The sequence below is a fragment of the Hypanus sabinus genome, chromosome 1, assembly GCF_030144855.1.
Source record: "Hypanus sabinus isolate sHypSab1 chromosome 1, sHypSab1.hap1, whole genome shotgun sequence".
Lineage (NCBI taxonomy): Eukaryota > Metazoa > Chordata > Chondrichthyes > Myliobatiformes > Dasyatidae > Hypanus > Hypanus sabinus.
In genome coordinates this window covers 94,165,763-94,189,077 of record NC_082706.1, presented here as the reverse complement: position 1 = coordinate 94,189,077, position 23,315 = coordinate 94,165,763, and the positions used below count along the sequence as shown (strand labels likewise).

The 23,315-nt window shown below is 43.3% G+C and overlaps 1 protein-coding gene across 1 annotated transcript in view; it reads left to right on the top strand.

Moving 5' to 3' along the window:
* Nucleotides 1-12,300: 12,300 nt before the first annotated feature.
* Nucleotides 12,301-23,315, top strand: part of slc35b3 (solute carrier family 35 member B3) — a 58,045-nt gene continuing 47,030 nt past the window's right edge. Inside the window, exons 1-2 of the mRNA XM_059972432.1 lie at nt 12,301-13,184; nt 13,341-13,462. Coding sequence (XP_059828415.1) covers nt 12,996-13,184; nt 13,341-13,462 — 311 coding nt within the window. The 5' untranslated portion in view covers nt 12,301-12,995. The remainder of the gene's footprint in view (nt 13,185-13,340; nt 13,463-23,315) is intronic.

Sequence of the window (23,315 nt, the reverse complement as noted above, 5' to 3'; positions counted from 1 at the left end):
ATATTTACAATATTACTCAAATAAAACTAAACAAATTATAGTTGGTGAGAAATTAGCAGTAAGGCAATCCGGAACCGATTTGCTCACTGTGGTTTCATGCATTCAGGTTTGGAGATGCCAGAAATGGCCAGAAGAAAAATGAAATGATTTCACTACTTCAACAAGTTAGGAATTACGAAGGTATCAACAATCATCTTGAATGGTACAAGAAAACGTAGATTGGGAAGACTCAATTGTCTAAAGCATTTAGGCAGTCCATTATCTGCACTAGGTGTCTGTACCCATTTTGTTCATTTAGTCAATCAAAAGAACGTAGCAGATCAATTTCTCCATTGATAACTATTAGGAACCATACGCAGTTTTATAGGACTATAGAGGTATTAGTGGTGTTCTCGTTTGTTTATTTAAATATATAAATTGTTACTCAGTTAAAGGATATGACTTGTTCATACCTTTTAACTATTTCCTTGAAACTTTGGCTAATTTAGACAGCCGCTCAATTGGCCAAAATATACTGGTCCTAACGTCTCTCAATTAACTGGAATCCACTGTATATTAAAAAAATAAATTCAATAATTAGTGCAAAAAGAGAGGAAACAATAGTGGTGTTGTGTTCATTCAGAAATCTAATGGTAGAGGGGAAGAAGCTGTTTCGGAAACAGTAAGTGTGGTCTTCAGTCTCTTGTACTTCCTGCTTGATGGTAGCAATGAGAAGACGGCATGTACTAGGTGATGGGGGTCCTTAATGATGGATGCCCCCTTTTTGAGGCATCACCTTTTGAAGGAATCCTTGTTGCTGGGAAGGCTACTTCCCGTGATGAAGCTTGGCTGAGTTTTCAAATTTCTTCAGTCTTTTTTCTGATCCTGTGCAGTGGCCCCTCCATACCAGATGGCGATGCAACCAGTTAGAATGCTCTCCATGGAACATCTGTAGAAATTTACAAGTGTCATTGGTGACATACTAAGACACCTCAAACTCCCAATGAAATATAGCCACTGTTGTACCTTCTTTGTAATTGAATCAATCTGTTGGGTCCAGGATAGATCTTCAGAAACGTTGAAACTCAGGAACTTGGAACTGTTCACACTTTCCACTGCTGATCCCTCAATGAGGACTGGTATGTGTTCCCTTGACTCCCCCTTCCTGAAGTCCACAACCAATTCCCTGGTCTTACTGATGTTGACCGCATGGTTGTTTGTGCAAAACCACTCAACCAGCAGTTCTATCTCACTCCTGTACGCCTCCTTATCACCATCTGAAATTCTGCCAACAATAGTTGTGTCATCGGCAAATTTATAGATGACGTTTGGGCTGTGTCTAACCACTTAGTCATGCATGTACAGAGAGTAGAGCAGTTGGCTAAGCATCCATCCTTAAGGAGTGCCAGAGTTCATTATCAGTGAAGGGATGTTATTTTGAATCCACACAAACTGTGATGAAATCAAGGATCTAGATGTAGAGGGAGGTTTTGGAGCTTGTTGATTAGAACTGAAGGTACTTTTGTGATGAATGCTGAGCTGTAATCAATAAACAGCAGCCTAATATGGGTAATACTATTGTCCAGGTGATTCAAGGCTGAGTGGAGAGCCAGTGAGATTACATGTGCTGTATACCTATTGTGGCGATAGGCAAATTGCAGCTGGTTCAGGTCCCTGCTTAGGCAGGAGTTGTTTCTAGCCATGATCAATATTTCAAAGCATTATGTTACAGTACACATGAGTGCCACCAGGCAATAGCTGCTGAGGAAGCTCACCCTGCTCTTTTTAACACTGGTATGATCATTGTCCTTTTGAAATAAGTGGGAATCTCTGACTGAAGCAGTGAGAGATTGAAGATGTCCTTGAACACTCTCACCAGCTGGTTGACATGAGTTTTCAGAACCCTACCAGCTACACCTGTCTCTCATGAAAAGTGGCCTGATGTCAGCCTCCGAAACAGAGATCACAGGGTCTCCATTTGCTACTGGGATTAGTTTTATCCTCCCTTTCAAAGCATGCATAAAAGACATTGAGCTCAACTGGGAATGAAGCATCATAACCATTCATGTTAGGTTTCACTTTGTAGAAAGTTTTTATAGGCATCCATTAGTCTCGTGAGACCATGGATTTGTGCCTTAGAAGGTTTCCTGGGCGCAGGCCTGGGCAGGTTTGTATGGGAGACTGGCAGTTGCCCAAGCTGCAAGCCTTCCCCTCTCCAGGCCACCGATGTTGTCCAAGGGAAAGGCACTAGGACCCAAGCAGCTTGGCACCAGTGTTGTCGCAGAACAATGTGTTGTGAAGTGCCTTGCTCAAGGACACAACACGCTGCCTCAGCTGAGGCTCGAACCAGTGACCTTCAGATCATTAGACCAATGCCTTATCCACTAGGCCATGCGCCAATAGGAAGTAATGGCCTGCAAACCCTACCACAGCTGACATGCATCGGGCTTAGTCTCTCACCTCAATCAGTATGTTTTTTACTCTTAAAACAGCCTTCTATCCATAGGTCATACCTGCACTTCTTGTATAAATCTGGATCACCAGTCTTCACTGCCTCAGATTCAGCCTTCAGCAGACTATGAATCTTTTGGTTCATCCACAGCTGTTGGTTTGGATCTGTCTGATATATTCTCAAAAGTACACAGACCATGATGACGTTGGTGACAACTGTGGTGTATTCATTCTGATTTAAAGATGAATCCCTGAATATTTGGTATCCACCCACTCAGAGCAGTCCTCTAACCGCTCCTTGACCATTCATTCTTGTTCCTCACCACTGGTGCTGCTGTCTTTGATATCTGCCTATACACTGGGAGTATAGATTTAAAAATACATCCAGGTGATCAGACTTTCCAAATTATGGGGTGTGGGTGTGGGATGGCATAGTAGTTATTCTTGATAGTGATATAAAACCATCAAGTGTGTTGGCACTTCTGGTTCCACAGGTGATATGTTGGTGGTAGTTGTTCAGACTTCTTCCAGCTGACCTGGTTGAAAACCCCTACAATGATAGGGAAGGCCTCAGCTTATGCAGGTTCATGCTTGCTGATTATGAAGCTTCGCTCCTCGGGTGCCCGCCTGTTGCTGTCCTGAGGTGGAATGAACACTGCAACCAGGATGATGTTGGAAAACTGCCTCAGGAGATAAAATAGATGACATTTGACTGCTAGATGTTCCAGGTCAGGTGAGCAGAACTGAGACAGAATAGCCACATCTGTGCATGAAGATGAGTTAATCATAATGCATACTCCACCTCCTCTGTCTGTAAGACTGACCACCTTGTCTTTCCAGAGAATGGTAAAGCCATCAAGCTGCAGTGTTATGGTTGAAATGGCAGGGGATAACCATGTTTCTGAGAAGCAAAGTACACAGCAGTCTCTGATGCCCCTCTTGTACAGCAATCTTGCTCTGAGGTCTTCAGTTTTACTTTACAGAGATTGTACATTCCCCAGCAGGGTAATCGCGAGTGGGGGTTTAAAGCCTCTGTGTTTCAATCGTACCTGCAGATTGGCTTGGGCTCCACGCTTCCATTTTCCTAAAGGTTAAAACTGCATTCGCAGTCCAGGATCTGTTGATTTTGAGTATCAATAAATTTTTTAAATGTCTTAAAACTATGTTGCTTACTGAAGAACCCATGGCTGTGAATGTGGATTTCAGCTGTATTAGTCCTCAGTAGAAATAGTTGATGGTTCCCTTTGGAGTTGCACTCAGTCGATGCTTGCATCTTGACAGATACTTGATAAATTATTATCACTGACTTATGATATGAATTTTAATTACCTGTATTTAATAACATGAAACATTAATTTGGTTTCTCTTCCTGACCTGTTGATTATTTCTAGCACTTTCTGTTTTTATTTACATCTGAAAATGCCCTGCCTATTGTCATTCCCATGATCTGAATATGTCTGTATGGATCCACTTAGCTTATGATCCAAATTTGAGGTAATTAAAAGCAGTTGTCAAATCGTTTCCATTGTGCGTGACCTTTGCACGTGCATTGATATTCCCATAGTCTCTGAAACTCCACTTATATTTATGGAACTTCCTTGATATAACAAAGCCTCTTGGATCATGTTCCACTTCAAGCAAAATCTGACTCTGAGACACTGAAGGAATAAACCGAGCACATTCCTTGGTCGGAAAGGTAGATTTTGAGCAGAGGGAAAGAAGGATGCCAAGTAGTCCAGTTTAAGCATCTCTCTAGAACTCCAAGTCTTAGGATTCTGAAAGCTGAGGGCAATGGCATCCAAGCTATCCATTCCAACCTTCTTTTTGTGTTAATTACTATTGGTTGCTACACACTTATGTTCAATGCACTGCACAAAAACATACTTCAATGAAACTGATTTGCACATATACATTCTTCTTTAAATGAGGTAAAGAAAAACTATCCTCCCATGTATCTTCCAAAAGCATGAAACACCAGGAGATTTTTTTTAATCAAATGTTAATGAAGATTGATTAGAACAATTCATTGGTGCTGGAAATTTGAACAGAAAAGCCATGCCATCACCATGGTAAATGCAGACTAATGATTAAGCAAGACTCTTCATATAACTAATAAAATATCATCTTCAGAAAAGGTGCATCAACTTCCTGGCCAGCTATTGCAATATATGAAATATTTGGTGCTTAATATTCTTGGGGGTTGGTGAAGGTGGAATTTGTATCTGCTACTTTTCAGCTGCATTTCCCATTCATAAGAATTCCTAATCTGATGCATCTTCTTGCAACAAAATCAAAAAACACTGGAAGTTAATATCCTTCGTGCCAATGGGCCATGAGCACTTGCTTGAGACTGCCTTGATGTTGGGAGTGGCATAGGGTTGATGCACAGAGGTTTGCAAGTGGCCATCCTCCTTCCTCGATGTTTCATCGATTAGTCCATTACATCTCCGGAGGGCTCGATGATGACTCCTGGCATCACAGAGTCATTCCCCTTTGTGTCTTTCCACTCTCTTGATGCTATCGTGGAGCTCAGGAGAGATTTTTCGCTTGATCTTAAGCCAATGAATGTTCTTTTCCACTCTGCCACCACTGTAGAGTCTGACCATGGATCCCTAGCTCCTTCAGCTATTTGATGGTGGATGTGACTACCAACCTGGTTGTGATGCCATGTGTATCTGCCTTGTGTGAGGCTGGTTTTGTAGCTTGCCAGGATATGCTTGAGGGTTGCCCGAATCAGGCACAGGGAACAAGTTGGGTCTTCACTGGTGGAGGTATTTTTTTGTGAGGGAAGCACATCATATGTAGCTCTGATGAGAAAGCTAAGTCTGTTTGCTTCCATCTCCCATATGTCCTTCCAGCTAATATTCCTCCTCTCAATGCATTTCCCACATCCATTGCCCCTGTGTAGCCAGGCAGACAGCCGTTGCACTTCCGTCTGACTCCCATTGTTGCTGCAATTCCTTGACAACTATCTACCTTCACTCTGGAATTGTGGCCTTGTGCCAGGTGGGTCCACTTGCTGCCAGACCAAAGCTGCCCCTGCCCTGTTGGACTTGCCCCACAATTACTCTATGCCTAAGGGCTGCCGTTGCTCGCTGCACTGCCTCAGCTGGGGTCTATTTCTGCCCAGTTGATAAGGTCCATGCAGCATTACTGATGGTCTTGTCACAAGAGTCTTTGAGTGTCATCTATAGACATACCTTAGAACACTTGACTTCCTCTGCCAGGCCAGTGAAAGGTAGTTCAAGGACTCCTTTACCATAGAGACTGATGTTACTGATCCACCTTGGGACACCGAGCTGTGATGTGATGGTTCGCTCGAGCTTCCTCATGGTTGTTAGTGGGACCTCATAGACAGCTAATGGCCACATCACCCAGGGTAGGAGTCCAAACTGTAAGCTCCAGAGTTTTGGTTTTCCAGGAATCACGGTCCTGTCAATGTTATCCAGGCTGTGTAGCTTTAGTTGCTGCACCTGCTCTTTGTCCGTGAAGCTGGCATTGTACCATATACCCCAGGCTTTTGGCAGGCTGTTCAGTCGCAGCTGGAATTGCCTCACCACCGATGAAGAACTTTATGTCTTTTAGCATTCTCTTAATTACGGAGATGCTTCATAACTTGCTGATTTGATTTTCATTCTAGCCCACTTGATGGTTTCCTGCAGCTTTCCAAGTATTCGCTTGGTGCATTCTGCAGTGGTGGTCAGTGTTGTTATGTTGTCCATGTATGCCCTAATAGGGGGAAGGTGAAGTCCAGCACTTGTTCTTTCACCACCTACCACCTATCTTGAAGCCCTGACAATGATCTCCATTGCCATTGTAAAGGCCAGGGATGATATAGCACAACTTGCCATAATGCTGGCTTCCAGTCTCTGCCAGGTTGTGGTAAAATCTGCTATTATGAAGCACAATTGCAGGTCTTGAGTGTACTTCACCAGCATTGTGATGGGCTCTGGTTTGGAAGAAGTCAAATGCTTCCCTGAGGAATGCATGGGGAATTGAGCCTAATGTATTGGGGAGGTTCAGGAAGATCACAGTGATTTCTTTCATCCTTCCAAGATGCTTGGATCTGATGCCATATCATGCTTTTATGTTCCAAACACCCAGAGAACCCTGGAGTTCCTGCTTTCTGTACAGATGTATCAATGTACTTGTTTCTCTCCAGGTAGCTGGCCAGCTTCTGTGCTATTTCAGTGAAGATTTTCCCTTTGACATTCAGAAGGCAAATTGGTTGAAACTAACTGATGTTTCTGTATCCTTTTCTTTTGGAATCTGGACACTGCCAGTCCTTCGCCACGCTTTGGGTATTATTAACCTCTGGCACATTCCTGTCATGAGCCTCCAAATAAACCGTAAGCTGTCTAGTGTGTTTTATAAAGCCTCTATGATACTCCATTAAGCCTGGGAGCAGATGCCACTCTTGCCTGCTGGGCTGTCTTTTCCACTTCTCTCCATGTTGGTGGGTCAAAATCCAAGTGGTAGGTGGGGGGGGGCAGGTGCTGAATTGGCAGGATTTTGGACGGAATGATAATATGTTCCTGCCTTTTCAAGTCAATGTGAATCTTTTCCAGGAGCTCTTCCACTTTCTACTTTTGACAGGCTGTTCAGACACTTGGAACTGAATCATCACCAGTGAAGAAGTTTATGTCTTTCAGCATTCCCTTGACTACGGAGATGCTTCATGACTTGCTAGGTTTGATCTTCATTCTGGCCCAGCTGATGTTTTCCTGCAGCTTTCTAAGTAGTTGCACCTCACCCTTAACCAGCTATTTCTCAAGTGAAATTAGAAGCACTGGGGAAATTACCAAACCAGAAAACTTATTGCTCATTGAATCCAAATCCACAGAGCAGGCCTTGCTTCTCCTGTTGACTTCACAAGAATGCAAAGGAGCAAAGGTCATGAATCCAAGGTGGCTGCTTCATTCAATATCTGCCCTTCAATTCTCTGGTGGAATGACCAGTTTTACATCATTGTTTTTTTAAAGGATCTTCAGCTTCCCAGTCTCAAGAAAACATGCTCCCCAAAGTAGAGTGGCAATACTTTTGTGCTTAACCATCCATCCACAAAATTCAGAATGGAGACTCAAGTCAAACATTGTTGGCAAAGTTCCTGGAATTCCTGCAATGATACATCCTTTATCCCATTGCCATAGTAATTTCTTAGGTATTAAACAACTTGACTACTTAAGGAGAAGATTTAAGGAGTTCACTCTTCTATAAAACAGAGGAAGATCAGCCTTTTATTTTTGAGTAAACCATGTTTGTACTGTATGTCATCTAAACTTATCAGAAAAGCTTTATTTTCTGACAGATTATTACCTATTGTCCATCAACCCAACTAAGTTAATAGCTGCCTCTAATGTACACCTTGACTGTAAATAAATGATGTATTTTAAACAAATCCAGATTTAGAATATATACTGTAAATCCAGGCCGACATTATTATACTGAAAGATTTATACAGATGTCAAACTGTGGTTTACTTGTATGTGATCCTGGCAGTAGACTAATTTCTATTAATGTGTCATTGGAAGATCAGTGCTTAAAATTGTGATGAAAGGTTTTTTTTTCATTTGTTCACTAGATATGGGGATGTTTATAAGAGTGGCACTAACTGTGCATCTCTAATGGTCCTTGATAGTGATAAACATCCCCCCGAGACACTCAGCATTGGGCAATCAAGATATTCCCACAGGGCCTCCGAGATATATATTGAGCAAAGAAGTCAAAGTCGAGTTTATTGTCATATATACAAATACAGTGAGGTACAAGCAAAATGAAAACTTGCTTGCAGAAGCATCACAGGCATATAGATTCAGACAACACTCAAAGAACATTATAAATTGTCCATAAATTATACAAGGCAATGAACAAAGTATACAAAACATTAGTACAAAAAAGCAATTAGAAATAAAAAAGATCTAGTGCTTTTCCAGCATATATGATGAATGAACTCTTCTTGGGCTTCTAGCCAGGTACAGATATCGATTATAACTGACATTTCAGTGATAGACTCTGCCATCTTCTTCAGGGATAATATGTGGGCATGTCTAGTCCGGTGGTATTTATAGCCCCGTGGTCCATCCCCCCGATTGTTTAGTTCTCATCCAATCAGGTTTCCGCTCTCCCACTTTGATAAAACAGAATTCCACATTTTTACTTAGAGTGAGGCCTTCATCTTTGTTATTTTCCTCCAGTTTTATTTAAATGGCTTTCTTAACCAGATGGATACAAAAGCCACTGGCACGGCACAGTAGTTCTGTGCCACTGAAGTCAATCCTAAAGCTATTGCTAATGCAGTGTTCAGCTATCGCCGATTTCTCCAGGGAACCTCCTGTGCTCCTTGATGCGGGTTTCCACAATGCATTATATCTGGCTAATATTCACTGCTCTGCATTCCCAGGGAATTCAGTAAACACCAGCTGACCTGAGTCCCAGGTCATCTTCGACCTGCATAAGCTGTGACTTGAACTTCCTTATAGCAGAGTTTATTATTGAAACATCAGTTATATTCTATATCTGTACCCGCTTTGAAGCCTGAGGCCAGTTTAATTAGAAGTAAGTTCATGGTACTTGAAGAGTGGTGAATTTGTGGAATTTAAATCTGTGGCAGCTGTGGAGGCCAAGTCTTTATGTATTCTTAAGGCAGTGGTTGATAGATTCTTGATTGGTCAGAGCATGAAGGGATACGAAAGGGGGTTGGGGGAGAAAGCTGTAGTCTGGGGATGAGAGGAAGAAATAAGTCAGCCATGATGAAATGGCAGAGCAGACTCAATGGGCCAAATGCCTTAATTCTGCTGCCACATTTTATAGTCCTTTGGAAAGCTGACAGCTGTTCCATTGCTGAGGTAGGATTAGAGTTGTGCGGGTCAGATCAAGAAACTGTTGGTGTAGGGATGTAGCTGTTCTCGAACCTGATGTTGTGAGACTTCTAGCATCTGCAACTCCTGGCCGATGGTTGTAATAAGAAGAGGACATGGCCCAGATGGTGGAATCCTTGATAATAGATGCTACCTTCTTGACGAAGCGCCTCATGTAGATACTTACAGTGGTGGAGAGCACGTGCCCATGATGGGCGAGGCTGTGTCCACTTCTTTCGAGATTTTTGCAATCCTGTGCATTGAAATAATGATAGCAAGCTCTGATGCAACAAGTCAGATGAAGAAATTACATTTCAAAGTCTGGATCAAGTTATGTAAGAATGCTGTTCTTGGACTACAGTTCATCATTCAACACCATAGTTCCACCCAGGCTCAACAGGAAGCTCAGAGACCTCGGCCTTGACCCTACTTTGTGTATCTGGATCCTGGACTCCCTGTCAGATTGCCAGCAGGTGGTAAGAGTGGGCTCCCTCACCTCCAACCCTCTGACTCAATACAGGAGCCCCTCAGGGCTGTGTACTAAATCCCCTCATTTATTTACTGTATACCCATGACTGTGTCGCCACCCACAGCTCTAATCTGCTAATTAAATTTGCAGATGACACTACATAGATTGGCCTAATCTCAAACAATAACAAGGTGGCCTACAGGGAAGAAGTAATCTCTCTGACACAGAGGTGTCAAGAAAACAATCTCTCCCTCAATGCCTCAAAAGCAATGGAGCTGGTTGTGGATTACAGGAGGAATGGAGGCAGGCTAACCCCTATTGACATCAATGGATCTGGGGTTGAGAGGGTAAACAGCTTTAAATTCCTCGGCATCCACGTCACTGAGGACTTCACGTGGTCTGTAGAAACCAGCTGTGTGGTGAAAAAGGCGCAACAGCCCATCTTACACCTCAGACTGTTGAGGAAGTTTGGACCCCAAATCCTAAGAACTTTCTACAGGAGCACAACTGAGAGCATCCTGACTGGCTGCATCGCTGCCAGGTACGTGAACTGTACCTCTGGATTCTGCAGAGAGTAGTGCGGACAGCCTAGTGCATCTGTAGTTGTGAACTTCCCATGATTCAGGACATTTACAAAGGCAGGTATGAAAAAAGGGCCTGAATGATCATTAGTGACCTGAGTCACCCCAACCACAATCTATTCTAGCTGCTACCATCTGGGAAACGGTACCACAGCATAATAGCCAGGACCAACAGGTCCTGGACAGCTTCTTCCACCAGGCCATCAGACTAATTAACTCACGCTGATCTGAATGTATTTCTATGTTACATTGTTCTATTTATTATAACTTACAATAATTGCACATTGCATATTTAGATGGAGATGTAAAGATGTTTCATCCTCATGTATGTGAAGGATGTAAGAAAGAAAGTCAATTCATTCATTCATTCATTCATTCAAGTGTTTGTGCTCTTGCCTGTGTAGTGATGGAGACTAAAAAGTTGGGGAATGCTGTTTAAGCCTTAGTATGCAGTGCAATGCTTTTTTTGTGTGTTAGGAGTTGTTAGGTAGGTGGATCCTTCTGAAGTTATGGGCTAGTAGCCAGAAAATACAAATGATAGTCAGGCTTCAACCTAGGACAAATTAGCTGCTTGAATAAATGCCATTTTCTGCAAAGCTAAAGAGTTATCTTGTTGGGTATCCTCCCAACAAAGATATTTGAATTTTTTTTGTCAGTTTAAATGCCCTCCCATTGTAAATATGTAGCACCATTTGCCCAGACCCAAAACATTGTTGAAACTTATTTAATCACCTGTTGTTATCTTTGCGCTGGTGTATGAAATCTCAATGGATTTGAGTTCAGTGTACTTCTTTTGGGATTCATCCAAGAATTAATCTTTCAAAATTCTTGCTTATTATTTCAAGCAAGATATTTTACATCACCAGCTCTAAACTGTGTCTCTTCCAAGTTAAAACGGTATAACCCACAGCCACATTGTACTGGTTATTTGGTGTGATTATGGGATGTTAATCAAGCTTAGTGTGTGGTTACAGCTGCACCCCATTTAGCAATGTGCACAGCATTCCATCTCATTCCTGACATACGCCTTCTGCTGGTGGAAAGCCCTCATGGAATTAGAACATGAAAAATGCTCAATCTTTTCCCTGCTCAATTTTAAACTATTAATGTGGTGGGCATAATTAAAATTCTGTTTGATGAACAAAGATGTCAATGATGGGATTCATGAAATATCAGGTAGAGATGGTAAATTCTCCACTGTTGAAGATAGTCATTTGCAGGGAAATCTGAAAAGGACATTAGGAAGGGTAATGTTAAAGGGATCATCAAAAGTGGTTCCATGGGTTGCACTAAAAAACAAAATTAAGAACCAATCAGACATGAATTTCAGCAAGTTTCAATGAATTCCCACACGAAAGTGCAAGGGGATAAAAGGAAATCTAAAATGGTGTAGCCAATTGGATCAAAGATTAGTTCAGAGGCAGAAAGCAAATGGAAATAACTGGTGATTTTTAATGACTGAAAAGCTGTTACTGATGAGGTTCTACAAGGGTCAGTGTTTTGTCCCTCATTTGTGTTTTCTTAATTAATATAAAGGTAGGGGCAAAGTAACAGCTTACTTACGATAAATTTGGCTGGGTTTGACTAAGATGACAAAAGTTTTTGACTTCAGGACATAAATTTGGAAGAGAATTATGAATGAATTTTAAGATATTAAACTTGTCAAAGGAAGATACTATAAATGCAAGATGTTAAGAAATGTAAACGATGGAAGGAGTCTCAGCTTACACGGATGAGGTTGTTAAAATGGCTGTGTGTGTGCTTCTTATTGGTCAAAACACACAATACAAGAGAGGATAAACTAGAATTGTATGTCTGTCATGTCAAAGTATAAGCACCACCTGCAATTCCGGTCAGGTTAGAGGAAATCACTGAAAGTATGGGGAAGATTTGAGATTAACACCAGGCTTGGAATTTTTTTAGCTGCAAAATTGCTCTTGTACTGTGGGTCTTTTATTTAGCTACATCAGGTAGGTTGTTCTAATTTCCAGCATCACCAAAAGAAGGCAAGGCCAGCTCCTTGTACTTGGTGGGGCGATTTTGATTAACTGTACAGACAGAACTGTAGATCATTCATTGTGTCCCTGCAAACCAACAGCCTGTTTGCATACCCAGCTTCTGCAGAATTGGTGATACTTCGGCCTACCGCAAATGGTGAAGTTCAGACTACCCAGTCGTCCCTAAGCATGAAATACACCACACTCCAACACACCATGTTTCACCCGCCAGGCCAATGAAGACGTCTGCACTCAAGGACACGTGTCACTAAATCGTCCAGCAGTTTGACCGTGTAGGAGGGAGGGACAGGGAAATCCGAGACAGAGCCACCCAGGGTGCCGTCACCGGCCGGGTCCTGCGCACGCGCAGTGGCCGGCCACCCGGGATCTTTCACCCCGGCCGGTGGAGGTGGACGGCAGCGCATGCGCACTGTGCTGCTGCCGTAACCCTGCCCATTGAGTGTTGGCAAGTAGCAAGGAACCGGCAACAATAACGAGTACTACTACTATACTAGTGTTGTCAGCGCGAAGAACGACTGCCGGATTCATTCACCATGCGGCGGTGAGGCTGCGGCATTGACTTGACTTCTCCGGCGGTTTGTTTGCGGCAGCTCTGAGCCTGAGGCCTGCGACTGGCGGCGGGACCGACCGGTTGATAAAGATGAACGGCTCCAGGAAATATATCTCCATCAGTGTCCCCGACGCGCCCGATTCCATGTCCCCTCACATCAAGTCGGCGGAGCAGCTGCGAGTGATCGGCTTCAATCTGGGTGACTGTTCCAGGTCTATGCAGTTCGTCATTTGTGTGACTGGAGTCTTCGTCTTCTATCTCGTGTATGGATACCTGCAGGTCATTGACAAGTTTTATGCACAAGTGCCGCTTACTCTTCAATTCAAGCCTACCCCGTGTTGTTACAGGCCGGGGTGGGTTGTGCTCATTGCATTGCATTGCTCTGCACTACACACAATTACATTCGCATTTAACACCCCTTCTCTTGATTCCTAGGAGCTCATTTTCTCATTGGAAGGCTTCAAACCCTTCGGCTGGTACCTAACTCTGGTGCAGTTTGCTTTTTATTCCACGTTTGGACTGGTTGAGCTTCAATTCACGCAGGACAAGAGAAGGAGGTATTTGTACAGTTGTTACTATGATAGTCCCTCAGTGCAATTTTAGTCTGCAGACGTAAAACAACGCGCATTTTGAACCCGGAAGTTGAGTTTTAAACTGGTTTGGCTTACCGTGTAATATGACTATTCATGTAATAGTTCACGTTGTTTTTAGTCAAGCATTTTTTAATTCTATCACAGTATTGATAGGCCGAATGATGTCTTTCCATCCTGTTGCCATTCTGCAACGCATGTTACAGGTTCAGTGATTTGATGATATCCTAATATGATGCATTGAATAATAAATTAAGCACCCCTTATCTGAAATGCTTGGGGTCAGAAGTTTCTGTATTTATATATAAATAAAACAGAGAAAAATATTGCATACCATTGGAGTAATGAAATTATAATGTGTACAGAGTAACAAATGCAGCATCAGGAAAATATCTGAATGAGCTGTTGAACAACAACAACAACTAACCACAGGCTTTCAGTCTCCATCTACCGTCCTGCGTTTTGATGAAAGGGTTTCAGTACACTGTATTTGCGTTTTAGTTTTTATGAGGGATATAAAAAATTAGCATTGTAGACTTGTTCTAGTGCTCGAGATCAGCAGAAGCTTTAAGAATTTTATGTTGTGCCTTTTCTTAAATTTCTGCAACCAGCCTGCTGAATATTCACAATTGCCTTAAATTTTCAGTTCATCCTGATGGATCTTTGCTCGTTTCATGATCAGCATACCGTTTAGTGGCTTATGTTCACTCCAACGCTGACGGTGCATGATTGGGGGTCATCTCTCAGATCTCTGAGAACCTTCCAAGCATCTTGTGGAATTTTCCATTTGTGATGTCATGTCCGCGCTCAAACAAAAAAAGATTTGAGGTTTTTTTTTGGATTTCAGATAAGGAGTACTCAACCTGTGCTAATTCAAAGTAAACTTTATTATCACCCTATACTACCCTGAGATTCATTTTCTTGAGGGCACACTCAGCAAATCTATAGAATAGCAGCTATGTCAGGATTAATGAAAGATAGATCAGAGTGCAGAAGACAACAAACTGTGCAAATACAAATATAAATAAATAGCCAACAAGCCTATGAGATAAAGAGTTCTTAAACTGAGATTATTAGTTGTGGAAACATTTCAGTGATGAGGCAAGTGATCCCGTTTTGTTCAAGAGCCTGATGATTGAGGGATATTAACTCTTACTGAACCTGGTGATGTAAGTCCCAAGGCTCTTGTACCTTCTACCTGATGGCAACAGAAAAAAGAGAGCATGGCATGGGTGGTGAGAATCTCCTATGACAGTGTTTCATGTAGATATGCTTAATGGTTGGGAGGATTTTACCAGTGATATACTGGGCCTCATCTATCACCTTTTGTAGGATTTTCCATTCAAAGGCATTGGTGTTTCTGTACCAGGCCATGAAGCAGCCACTACACAGCTATAGAAGTTTGTCAAAGCTTTAGACATCGTGGCAAATCTCCACAGACTCCTAGGGAAGTAGAGGCACTGCTGTGCATCCTTTGCAATTGCACTTGTGTGCTGGGTCCAGAACAGATCCTCTAAAATGGCAGCTTCCAGGAATTTAAATTGCTAATCCCCTCTACCTCTGATCCTCCAATGAGGACTAGCTCATGGATCTCTGGTTATATTTACATTTAGAATAATGAAAAAGTGTATTTTCTAATGGTAATGTATCTCTGCACACTTATTTTTAGAATACACAGACTTTCACTAAAAATGTAAATAAAATACACCCCCAAGATCTTATTAGTTTTCAGTTGTGATGTTATTGTTTGACTTCCTGTCATTTTGGTGTGGTGGTGAGGAGAGAATGGCCGGTTTGTGGCTGCATCTGTCAGCAGCAGATACATCTGAAGAGGTCCTTGACCTGTTCCTTCCCGCAACTGCTGATTGCCTGTCTGTTTTTGAGTAGGCTCTTGACTGTTAGTTGGGAAGAGATAAGGGTCCTTCAGTGTTTGGTCTCTAGGTGTTCTTGACAGTGCTAAAGAATATCTGCATGTCATAGTCATGAATTAGTTACCGGGTCTTCCATGTCCTGTCCCCAACCATCTGGCCTATGGGGCATAGCTTTTTTTTGTAGAACCTTGGTCTGCAAAACACCTCCTGTTCCCTTCAGGTGCATGAATGATCCCATGATCTCAAGAAATAGATTGTAAGATGTACCTTGTATTTTGTGTTTTATTAGCTCATGATTATTATCTGATGTTTTCTGGTAGACAAAACCTCTTCATGGGTGCTCTCATACAAGCTTGTGAGGTGCTGGTGGAGAAAGACTTGTTATTGCTAGTTCTCTAAGGAGAGTTTTGGGGATAGAGGGGGGGGGTTAGGGGTCGGGTTAGGGGTCAGGTTAGAGCTTGGGGACAGTTTGTTGATGATATTAGTATGATGAGATATCTTACAGAGAGAAGGTAGAAGAGCCAGGCAAATAACCACTTCAGTGCCATCAAGAGAAAGAAGATGGTTGTCGACCTCAGGAGGGCTTGCACCACTCGTTCCCTTCTTCCCATTGGCAGCACAGCAGTGGAAACTATAAGCATTTTCAATGCATATCTCACACAACCTCTTGTGGTTCCAGAACACATCCTACACAATCTAGAAAGCTGAATGACACCTCTACTTTCTGTACAGGCTGGAGAGAGATGGACTGTGCACAGCGATGCTCACAGCCTTCTACAGATGAGCAGTTCTGAGCATGCTACAGGAGCCGCACTGCAGCGGACAGGAAGGCTGTCCAGTGGGTCGTCGAATCTGCCGGATGCCATCAAGGACATGCGTGCAGAAAGATGCTGGAAAAGGACTAACAATGTCATGAAGGATCCTTCCTGCTCTTGGACTGTTTGTCCCACTCCCATCAGGGAAGAGGCTGTGTAGCATCCGTGCCAGGACCATTAAACTCAAAAACAATTGCTTTCCCCCCAGCAGTAAGGCTCATCACACCACCCACTAATCCATCCCACTACACCACCCTCCACCACCATTACTTTATCATTTGACAGACATACTTTATTGATCCCGGGGAAATTAGGTTTTGTTACAGTCGCACCAACCAAGAATAGTGTAGAAATATAGCAATATAAAACCATAAATAATTTAATAATAATAAGTTAACCATCCCAAGTGAAAATTAGTCCAGGACCACCTATTGGCTCAGGGTGTCTGACACTCCAAGGGAGGAGTTGTAAAGTTTGATGGCCACAGGTAGGAATGACTTCCTATGACGCTCAGTGTTACATCTAGGTGGAATGAGTCTCTGGCTGAATGTACTCCTGTGCCTAACCAGTACATTATGGAGTGGATGGGAGACATTATCCAAGATGGCATGCAACTTGGACAGCATCCTCTTTTCAGACACCACTGTTAGAGAGTCCAGTTCCACCCCCACAACATCACTGGCCTTACGAATGAGTTTGTTGATTCTGTTGGTGTCTGTTACCCTCAGCCTGCTGCCCCAGCACACAACAGCAAACATGATAGCACTGGCCACCACAGACTTGTACAACATCCTCAGCATCGTCCGGCAGATGTTAAAGCTCCTCAGTCTCCTCAGGAAATAGAGATGGCTCTGACCCTTCTTGTAGACAGCCTCAGTGTTCTTTGATTAGTCCAGTTTATTGTCAATTCGTATCCGCAGGTATTTGTAATCCTCCACCGTGTCCACACTGACCCCTTGGATGGAAACAGGGGTCACCGGTGCCTTAGCCCTCCTTAGGTCCACCATCCGCTCCTTAGTCTTTTTCACTTTAAGCTGCAGATGATTCTGCTCGTACCATGTGACAAAGTTTCCCACCGTAGCCCTGTACTCATCCTCATCTCCCTTGCTGATGCGTCCAACTATGGCAGAGTCATCAGAAAACTTCTGAAGATGGCAAGCCTGTGTGCAGTAGTTGAAGTCCGAGGTGTAGATGGTGAAGAGAAAGGGAGACAGGACAGTCCCCTGTGGAGCCCCAGTGCTGCTGACCACTCTGTCTGACACACAGTGTTGCAAGCACACGTACTGTGGTCTGCCAGTCAGGTAATCAATAATCCATGACACCAGGGAAGCATCCACCTGCATCACTGTCAGCTTCTCACCCAGCAGAACAGGGCGGATGGTGTTGAATGCACTAGAGAAGTCAAAAAACATCACCCTCACAGTGCTCGCTGGCTTGTCCAGGTGGGCGTAGACACGGTTCAGCAGGTAGACGATGGCATCCTCAACTCCTAGTCGGGCCAGGTAGGCGAACTGGAGGGGGTCTAAGTATGGCCTAACCATAGGCCAGAGCTGTTCTAGAACAAGTCTCTCCAGGGTCTTCATGATGTGGGAAGTCAATGCCACCGGTCAGTAGTCATTGGAGCCACTGGGGCACGGTGTCTTCGGTACAGGGACGAGGCAGGATGTCTTCCACAGCACAGGAACCCTCTGGAGACTCAGGCTCAGGTTGAAGACGTGGTGAAGTACTCCACATTTGCTGCGGGGCACAGGCTTTGAGCACCCTGGGGCTGACACCATCCAGGCCTGCAGCCTTGCTTGGGTGGAGATGTTTCAGCTGTCTTCTCACCTGTTCAGCTGTGAAGCCCACCGTGGTGGTTTCAGGTGGGGGAGGGGGTAGTCACGAGAGCAGGGTGGGGGGCTGTGAGGAGGGGTAGGAGGGGAGAGTGGAGTATGTGTTGGTTGGGGGCCGACAACAGATGAATCTTGGGGGATGGGCAGGGGCCACAGTGTCAAATCTGTTGAAGAACAGGTTCAGTTTGTTGGCCCTGTCCACACTGCCTTCAGCTCCTCTGTTGCTAATTTGCCGGAACCCAGTGATGGTCCTCATCCCACTCCAGACCTCTCTCATGTTGTTCTGCTGGAGTTTCCACTCAAGTTTCCTCCTATACCTGTCTTTAGCCTCCCTGATCTTGGCTTTCAGGTCCCTCTGTATTGTCCTCAGCTCCTCCCTATTTCCATCTCTAAACACCCTCTTTTGAGCATTCAGGATGTTCTTAATGTCCTTTGTTACCCATAGCTTGTTATTTGAATAACAAAGGACAGTTCTTGCAGGAACATTGCAGTCCACACAGAAGCTGATGTAACCAGTGATGCACTCTGTGAGCCCATCAATGTCTTCTCCATGTGGCTCACAGAGTGCCTGCCAGTCTGTCACCCCAAAACAACCCTGGAGTGCCTCATAAACCTCCCCCGACCATTTCCTCACTGTCCTTAAGGTTGCAGGTTTACTCTTAACCAGAGACACGTAGCAGGGTTTCCTGCCTGATTCTCCTAATGGACAGACTTTCCTGTACCTGACGTCACGTTATATGCAATTTATATATATAGCTATCTTATGTATTTGTACTTACTGTGCTTTTTTATTTTCTTTTATCATGTTGCGTGCATTTTTTTTGTGCTGCATCTGTTCCAAGGTAACAATTATTTTGTTCCCTTTACACTTGTGTACTGGAAGTGACATTAAACAATCTTGTATCTTGATATGCAGATGTTAGAGGGCATATTAGGGTTTCAGGACAGTGATGTGAAAGATTTAGTCTTCAGGCCTTCGCTTTAAAGGACAGTGACATGGATGTATGTTAAAAGGCAAACATAGATGCTGGGCTGTCCCAGGTCCCCAGCATCAGACGGCTGTGCAAGTAGAAGGCACAAGGGCCAATGTGTTGGCAGGAGCAGAGTTCAACCCTGAAATTCGTGGTCCCTTCATCGGTCGATACTGAAGACCAGAGCTTGAAGGTCAATCGGAAGATGAAGCTCAACTACCTAAGCCTGGAGATTGGAGGGGACCTGTTCTGGAGTTGTTGGACTGTCTGTGTGTGGGGGTGGGAAGGAGTAACGGAGCTTGTTTCGCTTTTTTGCTTGTTGTTGCTGTTTTGTTCTGCCAGACATCATCCCATCCTCTTCTTCTGCCTTTCAACTCACAAGTGAGCATAGCCCATCACCAGCATCTTTCCGGATTAACTTGTCCTGTGCATGTCTCTCCAGCTGTGACCATGTCATTCCCACTCTCCTGGTGTTGGTTAACACTTCCCTCCTCCATGTGGACTTGGGCGTACCTCGATTTTGCTTGTCTTGACGATTCCATGTGAGAGCTTGTCTGGTGATACTGTTTGGTGGCTTCCTCAATGTGTGTCCTATCCAGCAACACTTCCTCCTCTTGATCTTAGCCCCAATTAGTGTCTGGTTGGTCCTTTGCCATAACTCTGTATTGTTCACGTGGTCTGTCCATGTTAGCCCCAAAATTTGACGTAGGCATTTGTTGATGAAGGTCTGGATTTTTCTGATTACTTCTGATGTCAGTCTCCAATTTTCAGAGCCATATCGGAGAACAGATATGACATTTGAGTTAAAGATTCTCATTTTGGTGCTTAACCTTAGTTCTTCTGCCATCCAAACTGGACGTAGTATTATAAAGGCTCCTTTGGCTTTTTGGATCCTGGTCTTTACATCCTCATCAGTACCTCCTTTCTTGTTGACAATGCTTTCCAGATAGACATAGAAAATAGAAACCTAGAAAATAGGTGCAGGAGTAGGCCATTCGGCCCTTCGAGCCTGCACCGCCAATGACTCAACTTCTTCTAGAGGAGCATTTCTCAGGGTAACTGTTGTTTCCTGCATATACTTTTAGTAATTTTGTTTTCCCTACATGGACGTGTAGCTCTATTTTCTGCGATGTGGAGTCTAGAAGATGTGTTTTCTCTTGCATCTGAGCATGGATGTGTGACAGTAGTGCCAAATCATCAGCAAAGTCAAGATCATCCAGCTGTCTGAACAATGTCCACTGTATTCCATTCTTCTTGCCATCTGTCATTTGTTTCATAATCCAGTCCACCGCTCGCAGGAAGAGAAAAGAGGACAGTAAGCGTTCCTGTTGCACCCCAGTGTTCACCTTGAAAGTATCTGATAACTGACCTACATAGATTACGCTGCATTCCATATCTTCATAGATCTTCTTTACCAAGTTAGTTAACTTCTCTGGAATCCCAAAGTGCCTCATTAGTTTCCACAATGTCTCTCTGTCCAGGCTGTCAAATGCTTTTTCATAATCTACAAAATTAATGTGCAGTGTCAGTGATGTGTTCCATTTCAACAACTGTTCAGTGATGATCCCAAGAGTTGCAATCTGATCAATGCAAGACCTGTTTTGTCAAAATCCTGCTTGTTCATCTCTAATCTTCTCATCCACTGCATTTTTCAATCTCTCTAAAATGATTCTACTCAGAATTTTCCCTGGCACTGAAAGTAACATTATCCCTCTGTAGTTTTTGCATTCCTGGAGATCTCCTTTCTTAGGAATTTTAACTAGATGTCCTATACGCCAGTTCTTGGGTACTCCTTCTGCTTCCCAGACCTTTTTTATGATGTGCATCATTTCAATAGATATGTCTATACTGCTCTTGAGTGCCTCTGGAGGTCCTGCAGCTTTACCATCCTTTAGGAGCTTGATTGCCATTCTGATCTCCTCTTTGGTAGGAGTGCCACAGTCTGTCACTAGGTCGTTCTCTGCTTGTGGGATGACTGGTGGTGATGGTCTGTTTAGAAGCTGTTCAAAGTGTTCAGCCCATCTTTGGGTCTAGTCCTCAATTCCTGTCAGAACTTGTCCTTCTTTATCCTTAATTGGTCTTTCCACTGGTTGAAATTTGCCAGGGAGTTTCTTGGTTGTGTCGAACAGTCCTTTCATGTTCCCTTTTGATGCTTCCTGCTCTGCTTCTTTTGCTAGGTCTTCAATATAGTTTCTTTTGTCCGTTCTGATGTTTGCGTTCACTTTCTTATTTGCTTCTATATAGTTTATCTGTGCAATCGTCTTTGATGCTCTTGTTTAGCTTTTGTTAAGTGCATCCTTTTTATGCTTTTCTTAGCTCTATTTTTCTGAGTGTTTCAGCAGAAATCCATGGTTTTGTGTTGGCTGTCTGCCTTACCTAGAACTTCTTTACATGTGCTGGTCCAGACATCTTTGGCTTGTTCCCAGATCCCCTCCACACTTGATTCTTCATTTTAATTTCTCCAAGGCGTGAAATCTGTACTGCAATACTAGGTTGAATTGTTGTCTTTTGCCCTGGTCCTTCAGAAATTGTGTTGCATAGCTTTTCATTTTGCTTGTTGCAGCATAATTCCTTTTAAGTTGGATCTGAAGCTCACTAATAACAAGATGATCTGATGCCATGTCCGCACCTCTAAGGACTCTGACATCCTACATGGATCTTCTGAACTCCTTACTGATACAGATATGGTCGAACTGGTTTTCTGTTCGATGATCTGGTGAAATCCATGTTGCCCTGTGGATGCGCTTGTGAGGGAGTATGCTGCCACCGATTACCATTTCAGGGATGTACAAAAGTCTACAAATAGCTCTCCGTTTTCATTTTTGCCTCCAAATCCATGATGCCCCATTATTTCTTCAAATTTTGGGTTGTCATTTCCAATTATAGCATTAAAATCTCCCATGAGGGTAGTGATGTCTCTTCAGTTGCAGAAATCTTCCTTGACAATGGTGTCTTTGTCATCTGTAGGGGTGTAGGCTAAACAACGTTTAGATTTATTCTTCTATTACTGATGCGGGAGGATGCAAACATGATCCTAGATCCTCGTATTTTCCAAGCCAAAAGTAATCCTTGTGCTTATTTTGATAACATTAATCCTACTGTCAGTGTGTGGTGCATTCTCTTCCATGTGACCTGAATAGATGATAGTTTCCCCTGAGGTGAGTTGTACTTGCCCTGAATTTGTCCATCTAGTTTCAGAGTCCCAAAATATCTAAGTTATTGTTCAGAAATTCTTTTGCAACTTGTAGGGTTTTTCCCAGCTTCATACATGGTCCTCACATTCCAGATGCCAATTCTGGAGATCATCTTGATTGACAGTAGGTATGTCAGTGAAGGAGCTTCTTTTTGGTTTTCATTTCTCTACATCATATGGCTCTCCAAAAGAGGCCCTACCTCTCCCAAGACTGGCTGGCTTGGTTTAGATGCTGATGTTTCTGTAGCAATGATTATTTTTACGGGATAGGGCTGCTAACCATATGCCCAACCCTCCTTAGTCACCTTTTATGACATACATGGCAGGGCGCAGCGTTTCTATTCTTTTGAAAGGCCCAGAAACCGCACGGTTGGCCAGACATCATGTGCATGCTATATCGGTGCCAGAATATGTGGCGAAATTTGTGGACTTCCCCCCAGCACAGCTGTAGGTGTATTGTTTGGTACTTTGGAACTGCATGTTCCGATGTATGTGAAATAAATAAATCTGATTTGTTTTTATTGCTTCATTTCTGTTATCTTTGTTGTTTAATGACTAGGCTGAAGGAGATCACAGTGGTTTTGGCAGTGGATTTCAATAGCTATCAGCATGGAAGCTAAAGGTCTGCTTCCAGTCTCTCACTTAAGAGGAAGATGGAATCTAACAGGTGACATGCATAGATTGGGTTGCTGCTGCGAAGTTCTATGCTTACCTCTCTGGCAAAACAGTGCTTTTGATATAACGAGACTGTTCCTCAAGCATTTGAGAACAGAGAACAGTGTAGCTGTTGTGCTGACCTAGTAACCTATCCAAGATTAATCTAACCATCAGCCCTGTACTTTCATCCATGTGCCTAGTCCTGATGAAAAGTCTCAGCTCAAAACACTAACTCTTTATTCCTCTCTTTAGATGCTGCCTGAACTGCCAAGTTCCTCCAGCTTTTTCTGTATGTTACTCTGGATTTCCAGCATTTGCAGAATCTCTTTTGCTAATCTAAGAGTTTCTTAAATGTCCTGAATCTATCTGCCTCTTCTGCTATCCATGCAATATGTTTGATGCACTTACCACTATTTCTGTTTTTAAAAATAGTGACTCTGACATCCACCCCTGTACTTTTCTCCAGTCACCTGTCCTCTTA